At 35.3% G+C, this 18,132-nt stretch overlaps 1 protein-coding gene across 3 annotated transcripts in view; it reads left to right on the top strand.

The window, feature by feature from the left end:
• Positions 1–18,132, top strand: part of KCNC1 (potassium voltage-gated channel subfamily C member 1) — a 179,260-nt gene that overhangs the window by 133,358 nt on the left and 27,770 nt on the right. Inside the window, exons 3-4 of one of the 3 annotated variants that reach the window (XM_014063787.2) lie at positions 8,766–8,967; positions 12,172–12,921. In XM_014063787.2, the coding sequence (XP_013919262.1) occupies positions 8,766–8,962 (197 nt within the window). In that variant the 3' untranslated portion in view covers positions 8,963–8,967; positions 12,172–12,921. Of the gene's footprint in view, positions 1–8,765; positions 8,968–12,171; positions 12,922–18,132 lie in introns of those variants that run through there. The other 2 variants (XM_014063785.2, XM_087717131.1) reach the window with 2 other exon arrangements.

Here is an 18,132-nt window from a genome sequence, read left to right as displayed (position 1 = left end):
TTCATTCCCACTCCATGAATGGCATAGATGATTACCATGTTGCAGTGTTTATTATCTAAGAATGTATCTAAACTCAGGGATCTTAAAGGCTAATGGAGAGAGGTAGTACCCGCATTAAATCTCCCTCTCCCAGCTGTACATTGAATGTAATATAATCTCCTTCAATGTCTGACTTGTGCATAGTGCATTGTAACAGAGCATTGCTATGGTTTTAGTATGATTTCATAGATAGGGCCACTATCTATGATGGGCCGTAAGTACTGCAAGACCACTTCAAGTTCCGAGACACATTTTTGGGAAGTACTGCTGGGAACAAACCTTTTTTTCAGGATTACCCAACTGAAACGTTCCAGACTGGCCTATAAAGGAGAAACTGCCTGACCTTCTCATACTTATTTTAACTCCTTGGCTTTAAGCGGTTAGTAAACCATTGTGCTACCTCATTCATTTTTAGAGATACGAGATATTCTATCTCTAAAAATGGGGGTATTGTCTAGGAGGGAGATCACAGTATTGGCCAGTAAGATTTGAGAGAGGTTATTTGCTGAAAGATCTTTACTGGGACCTACACTTCCTGGAGGGATCCAGTTCAACACACTGGTGAGTAACTACTCACAGGTAGGTTGGGTTTAAGGGCCTTTGGGTTTAGTGTGCTAAGCTAAAATTTATCTAGATAAGCTCTATTGCTAGAAGGATGACATTGAATCACACACTTAGATACACGCATAAGGTAATTCTAAGTTTTATGAAAAGCAATATTACTTTTTGGTTCAAAAAGCTAAAAGTATAAAGTTTTAAGATAGTTAAAATCAGCTTCTGTGTAGAAACAACTGAAGTCTTTACATGTTCTTCATGTTTCTCTTTTTCTCTCTTTCTCACTATTTGCTTTATTTATTTGTTTATTTATTTATTTACTCCTATATGTTGCTTCCAACTTATATATGTTACAGACTGTCACATTTTATATTCTGAAGTTTTTCTTCAATTGTCATCAACCTGAGTTCCATACTGGGCAACAGAAGGACATTAGAGTACACTTCTTTAAATCCAAAACAACAAGGGATATCACAGGCTGTAGGTAAACTCCACTGAGGTTGTGACACACACACAAATCCTGATGAAAAAGGTATAAATACCAAAAGAAAAAGTAAGTACTTGATGCAACATGGCACTAATTGGCTATATTGCTCTCTTTAGTACTATCTGCATGGAAAACAAGTTAGGATGCATAGCTCTCCAGCAGAATAATTCCAAAATGTATCCGCTGTAAGAGGATTCCACTACTGCTTTCAAAATCACTTCTGTCATAGCTCGAAGCTGTACTTGTATCCATCATCTTTCTAAGCTGTCATTTTCTCACGTCATCATTAATTGTCTGGGTTTTCTTGTCTCTTCTGTAATTCTTCTCTGTTATACTTAATGACAAATGTGCTACTCTACCTTTAACAATCAAAATGAGTCCATGGTTTTCAGTGGAACTACTCCTAAGAGAGGGTACTTAGCACCAGAATGAGCCATCTCCTTCCACAGCAAACAATGGAGCAGAGTTGGAGTCCTTTTGGAATTCCACTGAGGTTCTGGTACACATAAATATCTAATGTTTATTTCTGAGCACAGTCTGCTGCACAAGGCAGACAAATTCAGACCTAGAGCCTGACTGAAAATGTCCCTTTTGTTTTCAATGAAGCAAATCTTGATAGTGCTTTTGTGTTTATTTCTCAACAAAAGAGAAATAAATATATGGACGTATCATTTTGAATGCAGAAGGATGGATCCTAGTTTATCATATATTAGTTGAGGCTATCATAAGCCACGTTGGTTAAAGTATTAGTAACTAAAAATAATTCCATTAGAAATACACAGAAAAATAAGGGATGGGATGGGAAGAAGAGCAAACAAAAAGGATATTAACAATTCAGCTTTAAAAAAAAATCAGCTCAAGAACCCCAAAATTCTAAACTTAGTGTAAAGTGCAATTTCACAAAACTGAGTTGAATGTATAATTGTTAGAATTTTACCACTTCTAATAAAACCATATATATATAATCAAACAAATATTTTCATTTGGAACTAAACTAATAGCTAAATAACTTAATCTCAGTTAATGGATAAACAAAAATTGATTTCTACGAAGAAAGAAACTCCTATTTTTAAGTTAATTTTAAAAATTCTTTATTTTAAAAAATATTTTTAAAATTTGGTTCCATTGTGTCAGGTCTGGTCTTTGGCAATTATGCAGATAAATGCCCACCATCTCAACCTGCTACAACTAATAATTCATATTTCTTCCAAGATACTCCAGGCAACAGGTAAATCCCATTGATCCACCTGTTCTGTTCTCTTTCTTTCCACTTTCCTCAATTTTGCCAAGCATAGTTATTTTTTCTACTCCATTGCCTGCTCACATCTATATCCCAAAGTAAATGTGACTTTCTGCTTTTTGGTCATCGCTTCAAGTGACTAATCAGGACATCATTTCATCCAGCGGCAACAGGATTTTCTTGAAGTCCATGGTACTTAATAATGGTTTCTAAATCTATTATTTAAATCATTTATGTTCTATCTTTGATCTCTCTCAATGTCCAGCTTTGAGAGTTGCATATTACTCCTAAATAATATGTTACTAAAGTTTAGCTAAAGTAAAGCTAAAGTAAAGCTAAGTAATATGTTACTAAAATAAAGCTGTTACTTTATTTATTCTGATTTTTGTAGTCACATATCCTTGATCTTGTCTAACCTTTTTTCTCATGAATCAAACTACTCGTCTGTTTTCATTTCTGAGTCCCAGAAAATCAAAACTATCATCTACATTCACTCACTTGCATCAACTGTGAGTTCATTAGTGAGCCAGCTGACGTTACCTTTGTAACTTTAATCTTTAACTTTAATCCACATTGTTCGCTTTCCAGGTTTGCTTATTTAATGAGCTCATTTCAGCTTTTTTGCTTCAGCTAAGGAAATAGTCTTGTCTAGGCAATTCAGTGTTTCTAGTTTGAATTGTGTTCTGGCTGACATCTCTTCCAGTCTTGTCATGTTTTATAATAGATTTGCTGAACAAGTTAAATGAATATAGGAACAAAATGCATGTTTGTTTCACTTCCTTTTCTATTCTGAACCACCATATCTCTCCCTACCCATTTCTAAGAGTAGGTAATTTGTGCTTTCTTCTGCATCTCCCTCTAGTATATCCTCTTCCTACATATTTCTGACCATGGAGCTATTAGCTATTTAAATGCTGCTTCTCCAGTACCTGAAAAGCTGTTTTCTGTACTTGTTGTTTTCCAGTATTGCGACTGTTTCACTGACTCTTCACTTTGTAAGGGAGTCAATTGTTGTCTCTGAAAATGTTTCTGTTGTTTATAATCCTATTGGTAAAGGACTGTGGTAGATATATTTATTCACTAACTTCATGTCTATGAAGATTCTCAGTCATCCAGGTCATGGTTGTCCCAAATGTGCTTTTTCAAAAGGCAACTAGATTCTCTTTGTTTTTCCTTGAATATGTTTCACTTCTCATCCAAGAAGATTCTTCAGGTCTGATTAAATGATGGAGAGTGGAAGGATTTATATTCTTTGAAGTCATCTGGTCGTTAGCCCTCTCCCTGAGAATCATTGAGGCCACTTGGACGTTTAGGGTCACCTAAATAGCGCAAAGGGCTGTTTCAGCAGTTCTAAGAAGGTTCCGCAGCTGTTTGTACTATTCAGGTGATCCGAAGGGCACAGATAAACCTCCAAGCGACCTCAGCGACTTTGAAGTACCCAATCTTTTCTAAAGTTGTACTTCCTACTAAATGCAAGTTGCAGTAGACGTTGTCAGTGTTTTCCGCCACTACATTTGTAGAGGCGACATACATTTATATAACATTGTTATTCACCAGACATTAATTCTAGCAGATAATATCCTAACATTTATAACCAAGCCATTATTGGCTACAAAACTGTTGAAAAATATTAACTCTTTCTTTACATGCCTTTCTTTACATGCCTGAAATACTTACCATATGGTCATCTGATTTATAGTAACTAATCTGTCCCATTTAAATTTACAAATGCCAAACCATCCATTTAGTAGGCTTCGTTTCTCTTTTCACCATTTCAATTTTCCTTGGTTCATACTTCTCACATTATGTTTTCCAAATTGTATATGTCCTTGAAAGATGAGGAGCTCCTCTTTTAGTACAGGCATCATCAGTGGTCAGGCTCTCTTACAGCTTTGGTCTGGTCATATCATCACCTCTGCTTCCTTTCCGGTAATTATAGGGACTTCCTTCCGACATGAGATTTTCATCATCTGGTATAAATTTGTTTCACTTTTCAGCCATGTTCATATAATTGTCTTCGCTTTAGTACATAAGTGGTTTGCCATTGTCTTCTACCAGATTTGATTTTGGAATTCATTCTTCTAAGTGGATTGGCTTTCAACTCATCTGCAGGGCCCCATGTTCCCTCATGCCTGTCACGGATCATCTTAATCTCCTTATCATCAGAGATGACCCTCCAACTCCACCAGTGCTACTCTTTGATAATATTAAAGTTACCAAGCCATCTCATCATGTCAAGTTTCTAATAAACAGTAGGCATAACGTAGCTTATTACTCTGTTAATATTAAGTTAAAATATTGTAAGCTTTCTTGGCACATCTCCTAAGGTGTTGGATGAATTTTTTATTTTAGATTGCATTATCTGCATTTCTGGCTTCAATAAAGTGCTTTTCTGAATTCTAAATCACAAATGCAGATTTAGAAAGAACAGTCAGTATTCTTTATAACTTGTGACCACAGTGATGGTGCAAATAATCTCTTGATAGAGTTTACAATTGCTCATTAGTGAAAATGCACCGATGAAATCATTCAACTGATGGGACAAATCTCATCCAATTGTCAGTTATCCTAGTGATTATCCCTTAAAATGTTCCTTCCCTTTTAGGTTTTGATATCCATTTCATTCCATAACAACTCTTCTCTCAAATCAAAAGGGTCATGAGCTTTGGTCCCTCTTCATCTGGTGACCTCATGATGCTCACATCTATTGATACTTGGAAACCAAACAATTTTTATGTTTTGAAGTGTGGTCCTGATATTAAAAGTAGCTGCCCAATAGCTGTTTGGGTTTTTTTAAAAAAAAAAAAAAGTCACACAAGTATTCTTAGAGTAGAGGAATTATTTTTTATGTTGTGTTGTTTTGAAGCATTATGCTTTCTAACACAGCTGTACAATGCTTTGTGTTTTATTGCCAGGCAACTGAAGAAAACATGCAGCTGCTTTAAAGCATGCAAAAAGATGGAGCATTCTCACTCCCCTATGTTTTTGGGACTCTAATTCAAAGCACAGGCCTAATGTGTTAAACCTTTTGCAATTGAGCATATAGTGCTCAGTTTGGTTTCATTTAAAAAATATATCTTATATTTTGTATTTACAGAATTTGCAAGAGGAAAGAAGCAGAGGCATAGGGCCATGCTTTTGATTTTTTTTTTCATTTTCTCTTTGCAAACACAAGCAATCAAAATATAATAGAAAGCAATAAACCTGAATTGGATCTCCATTATATTTTGAAGAATTACATGAGTCAAATATTATACAAAGATAAACATAACAATATCCCTTATCAAGAAGATAATAAGTGCCCTTTATATTTTTCCTCTACTGATATAACTCAGATTCACTAATTAGTTTTCAAACTCAGGCTTCACTCACCAAAATCATCTGGATATAACAAGGGTTGATATTTGAGCATTTCTGGCTCTTTCAGGGTCATTTCTTATTTATTTCCAGGGTTAGGCAGCCATTGTTGCTAAATCAGAAAATTGAGAACTGTGGATTAAGGAAAATGGACACAGGCCATTGATTGTTGATTCTGATGTAATGTCTAGATTCCTTCCTTGAATTCGGAATTCAAGTGAGAATCAAGTGAGTGGAAGATAAATGTTGGGCATCATGAAGTTATTTTACGAGATGTCCAGATATCATTTTCTTAAATCATTTTAAAAAGAGGCTGAAATTTCCAGTATCAAACATGGTTTAAGAGTTCAATTGTCTTGGCATAGTTCATATGCTGACACATAATACCCAGTTTATAAAAGTGCTACTTCATGCAATTTTTCCTCTTTTTCTGGAGGATTTAATTAATCATTTTTTTAAAAAACCATATATTATTTATTAAATGTAATTATTTATATCCTACCAAATGTCCACAAGCTCCCTTGTCTTAGCCCCTTTTATTTGTTGTGATTTAATTGCTCTATTCTGTGGTAGAAGTTCAGAGTAAGTGTTTCTTAAAAAATACTTTTTGAGAAAAAATATAATTCTCCATGATAATTTACAAAATACTGCCATTTCCTTCTAAAGAATGGCAAAACACGTACAAAGATCCAAACTATCTGAAAATCCAAGTATTACTTTTCGATTGGATGAAAATCGTAACAAAAATGTGAATGATATAGTAAAAAATGAAGCAATCTGTATTTGCAAGCAGGTAACATAGAAAACATAGGTCTGGGATTGGCAAATTTTTTCAGGTGGCAGATGCCATTAAACAATTTTACACAATGACACAAATCACAAGAAAAATAGAATTAACATGATAAAATTTTCACAAGTTCCTCCAACCTCATGGCATGTTGGCAATCTCACTATGAAATCTGTGGAGATTTCAGCATTTGCACCTAAGATCTCGTGATATTTCAATATTCTGACCTGAAATCTTACAAAGTTCTGAAGAACATTATACTCTCTAATGAATTAGCAACCTCACTGAAATTTTAGCTTTTACATTAAGTTTTGCATTTAAAAAAGTGGTTGCTTGGATATTCCCTGGAGATGTTACAAGCTTAGTGCTATTGCCAGTTGTCATTAGGTTTTGAATCCAGTTATAGTAAAGTTAAGGCGAATCAGGGACTTGGCACTATCCATTTATAACTGCTTGATCCAACAGACTTCAATTTTTAAAAAAAAGCCAAGGAGAAACTATAATTGATATAGTGCAAACTCAGTATACTAATTTGGTAAGGCACAATATAATGACATGCCAGGCTATTTCTGTACTATCATGTCTTCCAGGTAACCGTAAAGATAAATGTACAATAGTTAACTGCTAAATAAGTTATACAGTCTGTACAGCAGGTATAAACTACAGAATTGTAAAAATCAAAAGTAATTCTACTTACTACCAATTCTATTTATTATACAAGGTAGGAGGTAGATTCAGAGCATCCTTACCTAACGTTTTCTAACAGGAATAAGAAAGGAGATCAACTTAGGAAGAAACATTATTATTACCATTATTATTAAATTTATTTGCTACGCATCTCACAGTTTGAGACATCCTAATGTTATGCTCTTAAAATTATTTAAGTCTCACAAAGTTTTCAAATTATTTACTGATAAATACACGTGTTTGTTACATGGTCTCTTATAAATGAGGAGATTGGTTTTACTAATTACCCATTATGAATCAATGAAACTATAGGCTGTGTTAGACAAGTTTGAGCATTAATTTCTGGCATAAGAACATAATATATTAGGCTCCATCAATTTCCTCTTTCGCTAAAACTGGGTAGAGACACTTCTATGTCTATCTGGCTATCTTTATGTAATAAGCATTGTGCAACTGAACATTTGAATGGTGCAATTATAGTGTGTCAGTTCCTCTGAAAAAAGTTACTTTTACATAAGGTGATTCCTTCTTGGCCACAGTGAACTATGCCATATTTCACCTATATTCTTAATATACTAATTTGCACTTTAGTAAAAATTTAAAAGAGCACTTTAAATTGCTTTGAGATTGTGAAGCAAGTCACACAGAGGAAACAAAGTCAGTTCTCTTTAAAAACATGTAGATGGAAACATGTTTACAAGCCATTTTTAATCATGTGTCATGTATGTTTGTTTTTCAATCTCATTTGATTATCCGGAGATACCCAGTATTCTCTGCTGTCATAGAAATATGTGGGGCAAGGCAGGGGTGGGGGGGAAGAACCATCAGTCAACTTCTCAGCACATGGATTTTTACTGTGAAAAAAAATCTATGTTCTGCTATCACATTTTCATTGCATGCTACATGTGTCTGCGTAAAATGAGTGCCACTGTTTTGTATATACCAGTGGTTCTCAACCTGTGGGTCGGGACCCCTTTGGGGGTCAAACGACCCTTTCACAGGGGTTGCCTAAGACCATCAGAAAACACATATTTTCGATGGTCTTAGTAACCGAGACACCAATTTTATGGTTGGGGGGGTCACCACAATGTGAGGAACTGTATTAAAGGGTCGCAGCATTGGGAAGGTTGAGAACCACTGGTATATACGGAAATGGATAATTTTGTTCAAAATTCACACTGGGGGGAAAAAATGTAAGACAGCAAAACCAGAAGTTACTCCAATACCATAATCTGAATCATTGTGAGTGCCAGCCTCAAAAAAATCTTGCTAGTTCTAGGCAGCTAGATGAGGAACAGATCATGTGGGTGCCAGCTTCCATTCTACTAGATATATTCACATTTTTAATTAAAGGCTTCTCACAAAGTTAGGAGCCATGTTTCTAGCAAGCTAACATTCTCTTTTTTCTGTTTTTCCCCCCCATTAACATTTTTCCTTTAAACAAGAGTGCCTCACACTTCACCAAGCTACCCAGGACAAATGTGTTCATTTTCCTCTTTCCCCACCCCCACCCCCAATACTCTTACCACCTAGTCGTGGAACTCTGCTAAGAGATTTCATGTCAAAAAAAGCATGCTTAGTGTTTCAATAGGCTTCTGCTTATATGTTTGAAGATTCGAAACTGAATGGGGAGGTGGCCAAGGCGGCGCTGGCAAATGAAGACTGTCCCCACATAGACCAGGCTATGTCGCCTGAGGAAGGTCTACCATTAACCCGTCCTGGCACTCGGCAGAAATATGGACCTTGCTTCCTCTTATCAACCGGGGAATATCCCTGCCCGCCTGATGGAGGAATAAGAAAGGGTATGTAGATAAGGTCAGCTAATCACATAGATAGTAAGTTAGTTTAAGATAATGATTTATTGAACAATATTAAGGTTGTTTGAGAATATTGGTTTTTTGCGCTAAAAGTAACAGTTAGACATCTTAACCCAGGCAAGAATTGGAGATGGTTGAAATTTGCACTTGTGTACCCTTTGAGGATAATTCCACCTGATAAGGATGTCTGACATGTTCTTTCATTGTGCTTTATGACCTTGGTGGTCATATGACTCCACTTCAGATTTCTTCCATTATTTTTGTTATTATGGCACTGCTGGGCCAGTCTGGTGCCAACTCTTTCATCACCACCGATATTTTCAGCCTTATAGTTTTGCTGTTAGTTCCTTCTTTAACTTTTCTTTCCTGTAAGGTTTGCAGAGGCAAAAAGGAAGGTCCTTTGTGGCAAATGCAGGTTTTTGCAGTGGAAAAGTGGTTAAAACATCTCTTTGCCATTTCTCCTGGCAGACGCTCAAGTCCCTAATGGGCTTCAGGATCCTAGTTTGAGAACCACCAAGTTAAGAAAAGCTCCATCGTCAAGCAGACTAGTCATCAAGGAATAGCATCTCTTCCTGCTTATCCCTGAAACACATGAAAATATTATACTGTTGAAGTTAGTAATTAGTAGCTAATTGGACAATGCAGGCATATTGTATTATTTGCCCACTTCTTTACTTTATGATATCTAAGTGAAAATTCCTCGATAAATTAAAAGGGCATAAATGCTTTATAGTTCAGAAAAATAGCCACCATTGAAGTTCTACCATCATTTTATGCTCCCTTGTTCAGTTATATTAACTGACGTTGAATTTTTGTTTTGTACTGCAGTTTATTACTGAACTCCCTGAATATTTCTTACAATATTGTCTGCACGTATGAAAGGAAAATAAGCAAATGGTGGCGTATTTAATCTTAAATCCAGGAGAATTAAAATAGCAATGTCTTAAGGTCACACCTATGATAACATTAACAAGTGCATATTTAGAACTAAAAAACCCTATATTTTCCTCATTTAAGTCAGCATAGGCAAAGGCTCTGTTGTGGCCATGGTGCTTCAAATGAGCAGTTCCCTCATATTGAACAGGACACTTAATGTGCTATACTCAGTTAAGTAAATGCAGAGCCTTTTGGATGATTGTCACAAAAACCTTGTGGATTGCAGCTGCAGAATATAATAATATTTCTACAGACCCTGCAAAAACTGGAGTGTGGCACAAATCAGTTCTTTACCAAACCTGTAGGATGCATTGCATGTTGACAGAAAAAAAGGGGGGTGACTATAGAGCAGGGGTGTCTAACTTGCGGGCCATGGGCCAGATGCATTCATGCGCTGGGCACACCCATGCCCAGTTTAGTAAAGGGGGGAAAAGTCATGATATGTCACCTGACGACGCTAAGACAACGCGGGTTTGACACCCCTGCTATAGAGTATACTTAATTATAATTTCACCATTTACTAATGATAAGATATAGGAGGATCACTGTACTTTCATATGAACGTTTTTGCTTAAGTTTACCTTTGTAGCAAAAGTGTTTAATACCTGATTCTATACTGCATACAGGTTGGTCATTTTTCATTCAGCTTGAGCCCTGGTTCTTGGTTCAGTGCTTTGTGAGTTTGCTTCTAACAGGTTCTGCTTTTAGGACTGACAAATGGACAATTCTCACAAAGCAACTGAAAGAATGAGGCTCCACCAAGTTGATTGAAAGTGTGGCCAGCTGGCCGAAGGGATGATAAATGTCAGCATATTGTTGGCCTGTGTTGGGGTGGGTGGGGGGATATTATCAAGGACGCCTTTAGTGTTTCTACAGATTTTCATTCCATAGATTGCATAACAATGCCTCTGATTTGCTGAGCTGTTTGGTGCATGATTTAAAAAAAACTGGCAGAGGGAAGAGGAAACCAAATGCATGCAAAAATGCTGGTAAACAAATTGAGTAGTATCTCTATAGCAACAGAACTATAAATGCTTTTGATGGCAGGGGTGGGGAGATAGAGACATTTTTAGTATCAGATAACACAATGTAAAATGCCAAAGGTTCAGTACAATCGCATACAACACAGTGACTTGGTAGTGTGACAGTTTCTCTATGACAGATTGAGGGTTTGCATTTATTTATTTCCAACTCCTCTATATCATAGCAGGGGGGCCATTGAAACATAGGAATGTTTTTTTTTCTTCCACCATTTCTAGCCAAGGCCATGTTGCAAGGGATACTACTCTTGGCATGTCAAAGCATGAAAGATGATGCTGCTGCAATGAGGCTGTACTTTATTGAATTTGACCATTCTGTTGTTGATCCAATATTCTGTGATTTTACCTTTTTTTTTCTTTTAAAAGAAGGTTTTGAGATGTTATAAGCCTTAACAGCTTAGTTTGCAGACATGGAAAAATGGTATAAAGATTCTGCAAGCCTGGAATTCTTTGAACTTCATGAGACATCCTTGGTCTCCCATTCTGTAGTGTGGATCAGTAGCAAAGAATGGTCTTCTAGATTCTAGTATTCTAATCATAAAGCTAATAAAAAGAGGGAAAAGCAATGATTTCTCATTAGCTTATGTGGTGTCACTTGTAAGCAGATCCTGACGTTTGAAAGTATCACGGCTTTTGGTAGCATCTCATGAGGTTGATGTTACTACTGGTGTAGTAACACTTATCTTAGCCAGCTCCTTCATCATGTAGAGCTAAAATTGACACTATTAGTTGCTTTGGTGGGCCATAACACTGCATGTTATTGGTACATAAGATGCTAAGCTGGAGGCACCACAAAGTTTCTTGTGGTGGTGCACCCCATCCTGGTATGTGCTTTTTTCGGCTAATGGTAGATCCACTGGCTTTTTGGATGTGGGTTAGATTGTCATATAGTCCAATGCTGAAACTTGCCAATGACTTAAGATTTTTGCTTTTCTCAGGATATTGTTGAGCCATAGGAACCTTACAAGAGTGTGAGCAAAGTACAAGCAGTAGGACAAAACTTTGCATGGTGTCTCTTCTATGTTGAAAGCAATAAGATACACTGTAGAGAGGTCTCTAGGTGGCTGGCTGACTGCATGGGAAAAAAATACATATTGGCGGGGAAGAAAATTGGCTGCCTCTGCATGTAGCTCTTTCTCCTTTATCCTCCTTGCTATAAAACACCCAGCTTGGTTTGAAAAGCACAGGAGAGAAGCTCAAGTATTGATTATATTCTTTACATGCAGATCTTTGCAAAGAAAGTCCTGTCATTGCTAAATATATGCCAACAGAGGCAGTCAAAGTGACTTGACATGGAGAAAACGAGATGGACAATGATGGCTTATAAACGTCTGGGTGGAACTGTGCAGGCATAGAAGACCTCTTCTTTGGACAAATGTAATCTCCCTCCATGCAAGTTTGCAGGATGATATATGTGGTTTCAAACAGGGAGACGTGCAGGATTTCTCTATGGCCAGAATGTATCAAATGACAGATTTTTTCCGTTGTTGTTTCATAGCATGAATTGCATGAAAAAGAAAAAAGAAAACCCCTGAGATTGTACAAGTTAACTTATTTTACTATTAAGGGGGTGTTTTGGGGGGGCGGGGGGAGATAAAGTAATATATTTTCCTTCAAAGCTCTTTACTTTTACATATGTTGTAGTAGCAAACTGTAAAAGATATTCTAAAGCCGTACATTCCTTTGCAATGGATTGTTTATTTGTATACATGATCACAAGGGTGGATGGTTTAAAAAGTGCAATTGGCAGTCACATTGACCATGCCTTCATAAATTCATCATGCAGAACAATGAAGCCCAAGAACTTTTCATCCAACTAGACTTGTGTAAAATGTACAAACAATCTTCTTTTCTTGTCTGTTTTTGTTGGCATGCTTGTGAAATCTGGGACCAGTTTTTGATCCTGATGGAAATAGCTGGTCTAAACTAATTTTCCAGCTCTGTACTTTATTGGTGTATAGATCCAGTGTGAAGACCCTTTATGACAAATTGTTTATATTAAGTGATCAGTAAAGAATTCAACCAAAAAAGGAACCAACATTGGGTTTTTTTTAAAGCAACAACAGCAACACCTGGGGATTTACAATATACAAATCAGGAAACTACTTCGATATAAACTTATCTCTGAGTTTCAAGAAACAACAAAATGGCATTGTATGCAATTTAGGATTCTGAATAAAATGCATGCGCAATGTTATGCAAAATAATTCTAGCATGAAATAAATTTTGTATAATGGTTTCAATGCCTGCTGTTTAGTGTAAATCAGAATTCCTTTCTGAAATGTTCAGAAAATCCCAAAGAAAATGTTTTTGAAATTGTAAATAAATACCATGCAAAGATTCCCAATGGAACAATCAAAGAGAAAAAGCTTGCTTATGCTTTGCTTATAAGATGGTAAACTGGTGAGTGCCTAAGGAAGCCACCTCCCAAATCCTTGATACAACTCACGTCTTCAGTCTTCACAACACTAATCAATATTTTCATAATTGAATAGATAAAATCTAGAGATTGGTAGATTTCACTCTATTCCTCCTTGCTTAATTAATAATAAAAGTTTGGCTTTTTAGTTGATAATGTGAATTCAGTTTTTCTTACTACTGTGGTTCTCTTAACAGTTGATAGCACTTAGAAAGATGTAGAATTAGATACCTTTTAATCATACTAAATGATGTCTTAAATTACCTAACATTAAAGGTAGTCGTCGAGATTTGAATCATACCATTTTATTTCAGATTGAAAGAAAATATTTAGAATTTTTGTCGTAAATTTGCTTGTAATTAAAATACTGAAGCAAAGGATTAAGTTTCATCACATCATAAGACCTAACTACTTCCTAACAAGAAGGGAAGGCTATTGATGATGATGATGATGATGATGATGATGATGATGATGATGATGATGATGATGATGCTTAGGAATGAAGTATTTCATAGAATAAACATAAGAAAAACACAAGACAGTAGCAATAAGAGTTACATAAATATAGAAGCTTTACTTCTCTTCATCCCACTTCCAAACCTCTTTCCATTCCTTAAAACAGAAAAAAAATTCCAAAAGAATATATGTTTCTTATCCTTGAATGTTTAGGTCAGTATATTTAATAAGAAAAAATGAGGCATCTAATGTAATAATTAGTATATGCAACCCACATTTCTAAATAGTCTCTTAATTATCTATAAAACATGTATTCATATATAGGAATGTATATGTACGTTCTTCAGAATATTGTATAAACTGATAAGAGCATGGATATTGCAGTATCAGGATTTAATCTATTTATTTACATTGCTATCCTAAAAACTCACATGTGCCTTTGTTTTGTGTTTTCCCAATCATAAGTATACAGTATGATATCAGAACACATGAGAATCTGTATAAACCTTCAGTTTCCAGAGCAATAATTATTCTGTGATGTAAGTGTAAAATGGAATTGCTTGAATATCTGATCACATCACATGAACCAATGCTGTACTTTGAGCACATGTCTAGCAAGTAAGTGAGCCAATTAATTTTTTCACTAAATGGACACAAGGATGTCAAATAAACATAAAATCTTATGGAAATAATCATAATCTGACATCAGTTTAAAATGTGACATAAATGCCAAATTGGACATCTGTTGTTGGGGTTTTTTTCACATACTGGAAATCTCTTGAATATCTGGCTTTTAACACCCATTTACAACTAGTTATTATAGCCTCATTATTTTTCAAAGAACATGACTTTCATGGCAAGGAATTAAACACATTACACTGATAAAATTTGCCTGGGCTGGTAGTCTAATAAAGTCCCATTTGAAAGCTAAACTTTAAAGGACGTAATCTTGTGCTACCTAGGACAGCAAGGTAGGAAGAAAAACACAAGGCAGTAGCAATAAGAGTTAAATGGGTATACAAGAAGCATTATCTTTCCTCATACCACTTCCAAAATTCTTTCCATTCCTTGAAACAAAAAGGGCAGGAAAAAATCCAAAAGAACCTATCTTTATTATCCTTGACTGTTTCTGTAGGTTTAATCTCCTTGAAGAGTAGCAGAGGCTTTTTACAAAGGCAACTTGCGGAGCTGCAGATCTCTAAAGCTTTCTTATTCTTCATGGATGTCATCAAAAAGGTCTCCAAAATTATACCAGCCCTGAGATAGGGACAGAGCATGGTATCTGCAATTTCTAGGGATGGAGAAACAGTTACATTTGAGCATAGAGAGCTTGTGAATGCCTTTTTCATTTTCCTTGGTATCTTTTTAAAACCTCTTTGTTGTTGGAGATGGCAAAAAATTCTAGTGCTGATGTTGATGTTTATGGTTGCACATTTTTCAATCTCACACGGGAAAAAGACTCACGGGGAGATTTCCACCCTGCTGCATTCCCTTGGGATTCAATAAAAGTGTGAGGTGGAAAACTGCTGAAGACATGATTGTACATGGATCTTTCCCCCTGGCAACCGAGTACGTACTAGAAAATCATACTACATCAATGGCATTTGGCTGAAACTTTCATTGGAAAGTAATTTCCAAAATAATTCCCAACTAAGTTCTTTTTCATCAAATGTGGTGATACCAGAGATCTTTTATTGCTTATCTCTAATTTTGACAGATGTGCCAAACTATAATTTTATACCCATTTAAAGGGAACTATTCTTATTTAGCATTAGTCAGATTACCTTTTTTCCCACCAGAGAGTGGCTTGCTATGTAGTCCTAGATATTCTATATTTTATTTTTCTATTAAAACTATAAAAGATTTATTTTATTTTGGGAAGCATATGAATCCTGTGTGAGTTTTATCCAATGCAGAGTCACATATTTTTTTTAAAAAAAACATAAAGATAAAAAACTAATAATTCATAAAAATACAAAAAAAAACCAAAAGCAAAAAGTGCAAAGGAAGAAAAGGAGGAATGAAAAGAAAGAAAAATATGAAAAGGATAGATAGATAAATAGATAGATAGATAGATAGATAGAATATATATATATATATATATATATATATATATATATATATATATATATATATATATATATATTCAATTATGTATATGTATATGCATAAAAGATTTATTTACAGTTTTATGAGATAAGATATTGAAAGAACTGTTTTGTGTAGTATTACAGAAAATACTAAATTACTAGGTAAAATAAATGAAAGAAATATTTTGTTTGTTTAAATGTGTATATATATTTATTTCTGGTAGCTGTTAATGGACTTTTGTTGATTAGTATTCAGTTGTGAGGTTTTATGATTTACTAATAGATAAAAGATGAGATACATTTTCAGTAACATCATCTTCTTTAACATTTCAGCCTACATTTTACTGGTCTTGGTGAAGGGAAATGTGATATATATGACTATATATAAGTGACTTCTCCCTTCCTCAAGACCAGTAAAATCTCTTCATTTTCTTTATGAAGAGATTTTAGGCTGAAATGTTAGAGACGTAGATGTTACTGAAATTGTATCTCATCTTTTATCTATTAGCAAATCATAAAACCACATAATTCAATCTTAATCAAGAAAAGTCCATTAACAAGTACCAGAAATAAATATAAATACATAAAATAAATCAATTTCATATTCCTTTCATTTACTTTAGCCAGTAACTTACCATTTTCTCTAATAATACAAAAAATGACTTCTTTCCATATCTTATCTCATAACTATACATAAATCTTTAAAGCTTCATCATTCAAAATTCATTTTAAAAATTCATTAAAAGCTACCCGAAACAACATATTGAATTTTACTCCCATCAAATAATGTCCTATAAATTAATTTCTCATCATCTATTCATCTCCTTTCGGAAACTCCTTCACAAGTTCAACAGTTTCCTTTCATTTTAATACCATAGCTGTTCACTTTCTCTGAAAATAAAAAGAAAAAATAATTTCCTCTTTCTATATCTTATCCATAAACAAATCTTTAAAGCCTCACCACTGGGTGACAATTTGTTTCCAGGTTCAATTAAAGTGTTGGTTTTTCCTTTTAAAGCTCTAAACATGGAGCTAAGTTACATCGGGAACCATATTTACCCCATCTCATCAGCCCCTCCTACCCTCTCAAGCCGACCCTATCAGTTGAAGAATTCAGACTAGCATGTTTGGGAAGACAGCTTTCTCAGCCCTTGCGCCCCCCCCCCCCCCGCTTTCAAATATTCTCCCCTTAGAGGCAAGACTGGCCCTGTTTCCTGCACTTTCTAAAGTATCTAAAGACTTGGCTCTGCCATCTTGCTTGGGGCTCATACAAAAGCATGCAGCAGTGTGGTTAGCTAGTGACCTGAAGGCAACTTTTAATGTAAAATTTTAACTATTCTTATTTCTTTTTAAATTTTATATTCAGTTTTTATGTTTTTAAGATTTTATTTTAAGACTGCCCAGTCTTTCACATACTCTATGAGGGAGACGTGTAGTTTCTAAATGATACAGGCAGGCGGGCGTTAGATGATTGGATGGATGGATGGATGGATGGACAGACAGACAGATATAGAGATGATATATAATAGATAGTAGATGATGATGATAGACAGACAGACAGATAGATGATAGATAGATAGATAGATGGATGGATGGATGGATGGATGGATGGATGGATGGATGGATAGATAGATAGATAGATAGATAGATAGATAGATAGATAGATAGATAGATAGATAGATAGATAGATAGATAGACAGACAGACAGACAGACAGACAGGCAGACAGACACATAGATAGATATAGAGATGATATAGAATAGATGGTAGATAATTGAGAGAGTGGGGGGGGGAGAGACAGACAGACAGACATAGAGGTAGTCCTCAACTTACAACCACAATTGAGCCCAAAATTTCTGTTGCTAAGTGACAGAGTTAAATGAATTTTGCCCCATTTTACAAACTTTCTTGCCACAGTTGTTAAGTGAATCACTGCAGTTGTTAAGTTAGTAAAATAGATGTTAAGTGAATCTGGCTTCCCCACTGATTCTGCTTGGAAGGTCACAAAAAGTGATCATATGAGCATAGGGATGCTGCAATGGTCATAAATGTGAAAAACGGCCATAAGTCATTTTTTCCCAGTGCTGTTGTAACTTTCAACAGTCCCTAGATGAATGGCTTTAAGTGAAATGCCACCTATAAATAAAAATAAAATTCAATCCTGGTCTCCTATCCCGCTCACATACACACACACCATGGGTGTTAGAAATCTTGGAGACTTCC

Source organism: Thamnophis sirtalis, unplaced genomic scaffold (genome assembly GCF_051295495.1).
Source record: "Thamnophis sirtalis isolate CommonGarterSnake01/CBP01778 unplaced genomic scaffold, rThaSir2_p1.2 scaffold_1, whole genome shotgun sequence".
Taxonomy (NCBI): domain Eukaryota; kingdom Metazoa; phylum Chordata; class Lepidosauria; order Squamata; family Natricidae; genus Thamnophis; species Thamnophis sirtalis.
Note: the sequence above shows the minus strand (reverse complement) of the source record. Positions and strands in the feature narration are given on the sequence as shown.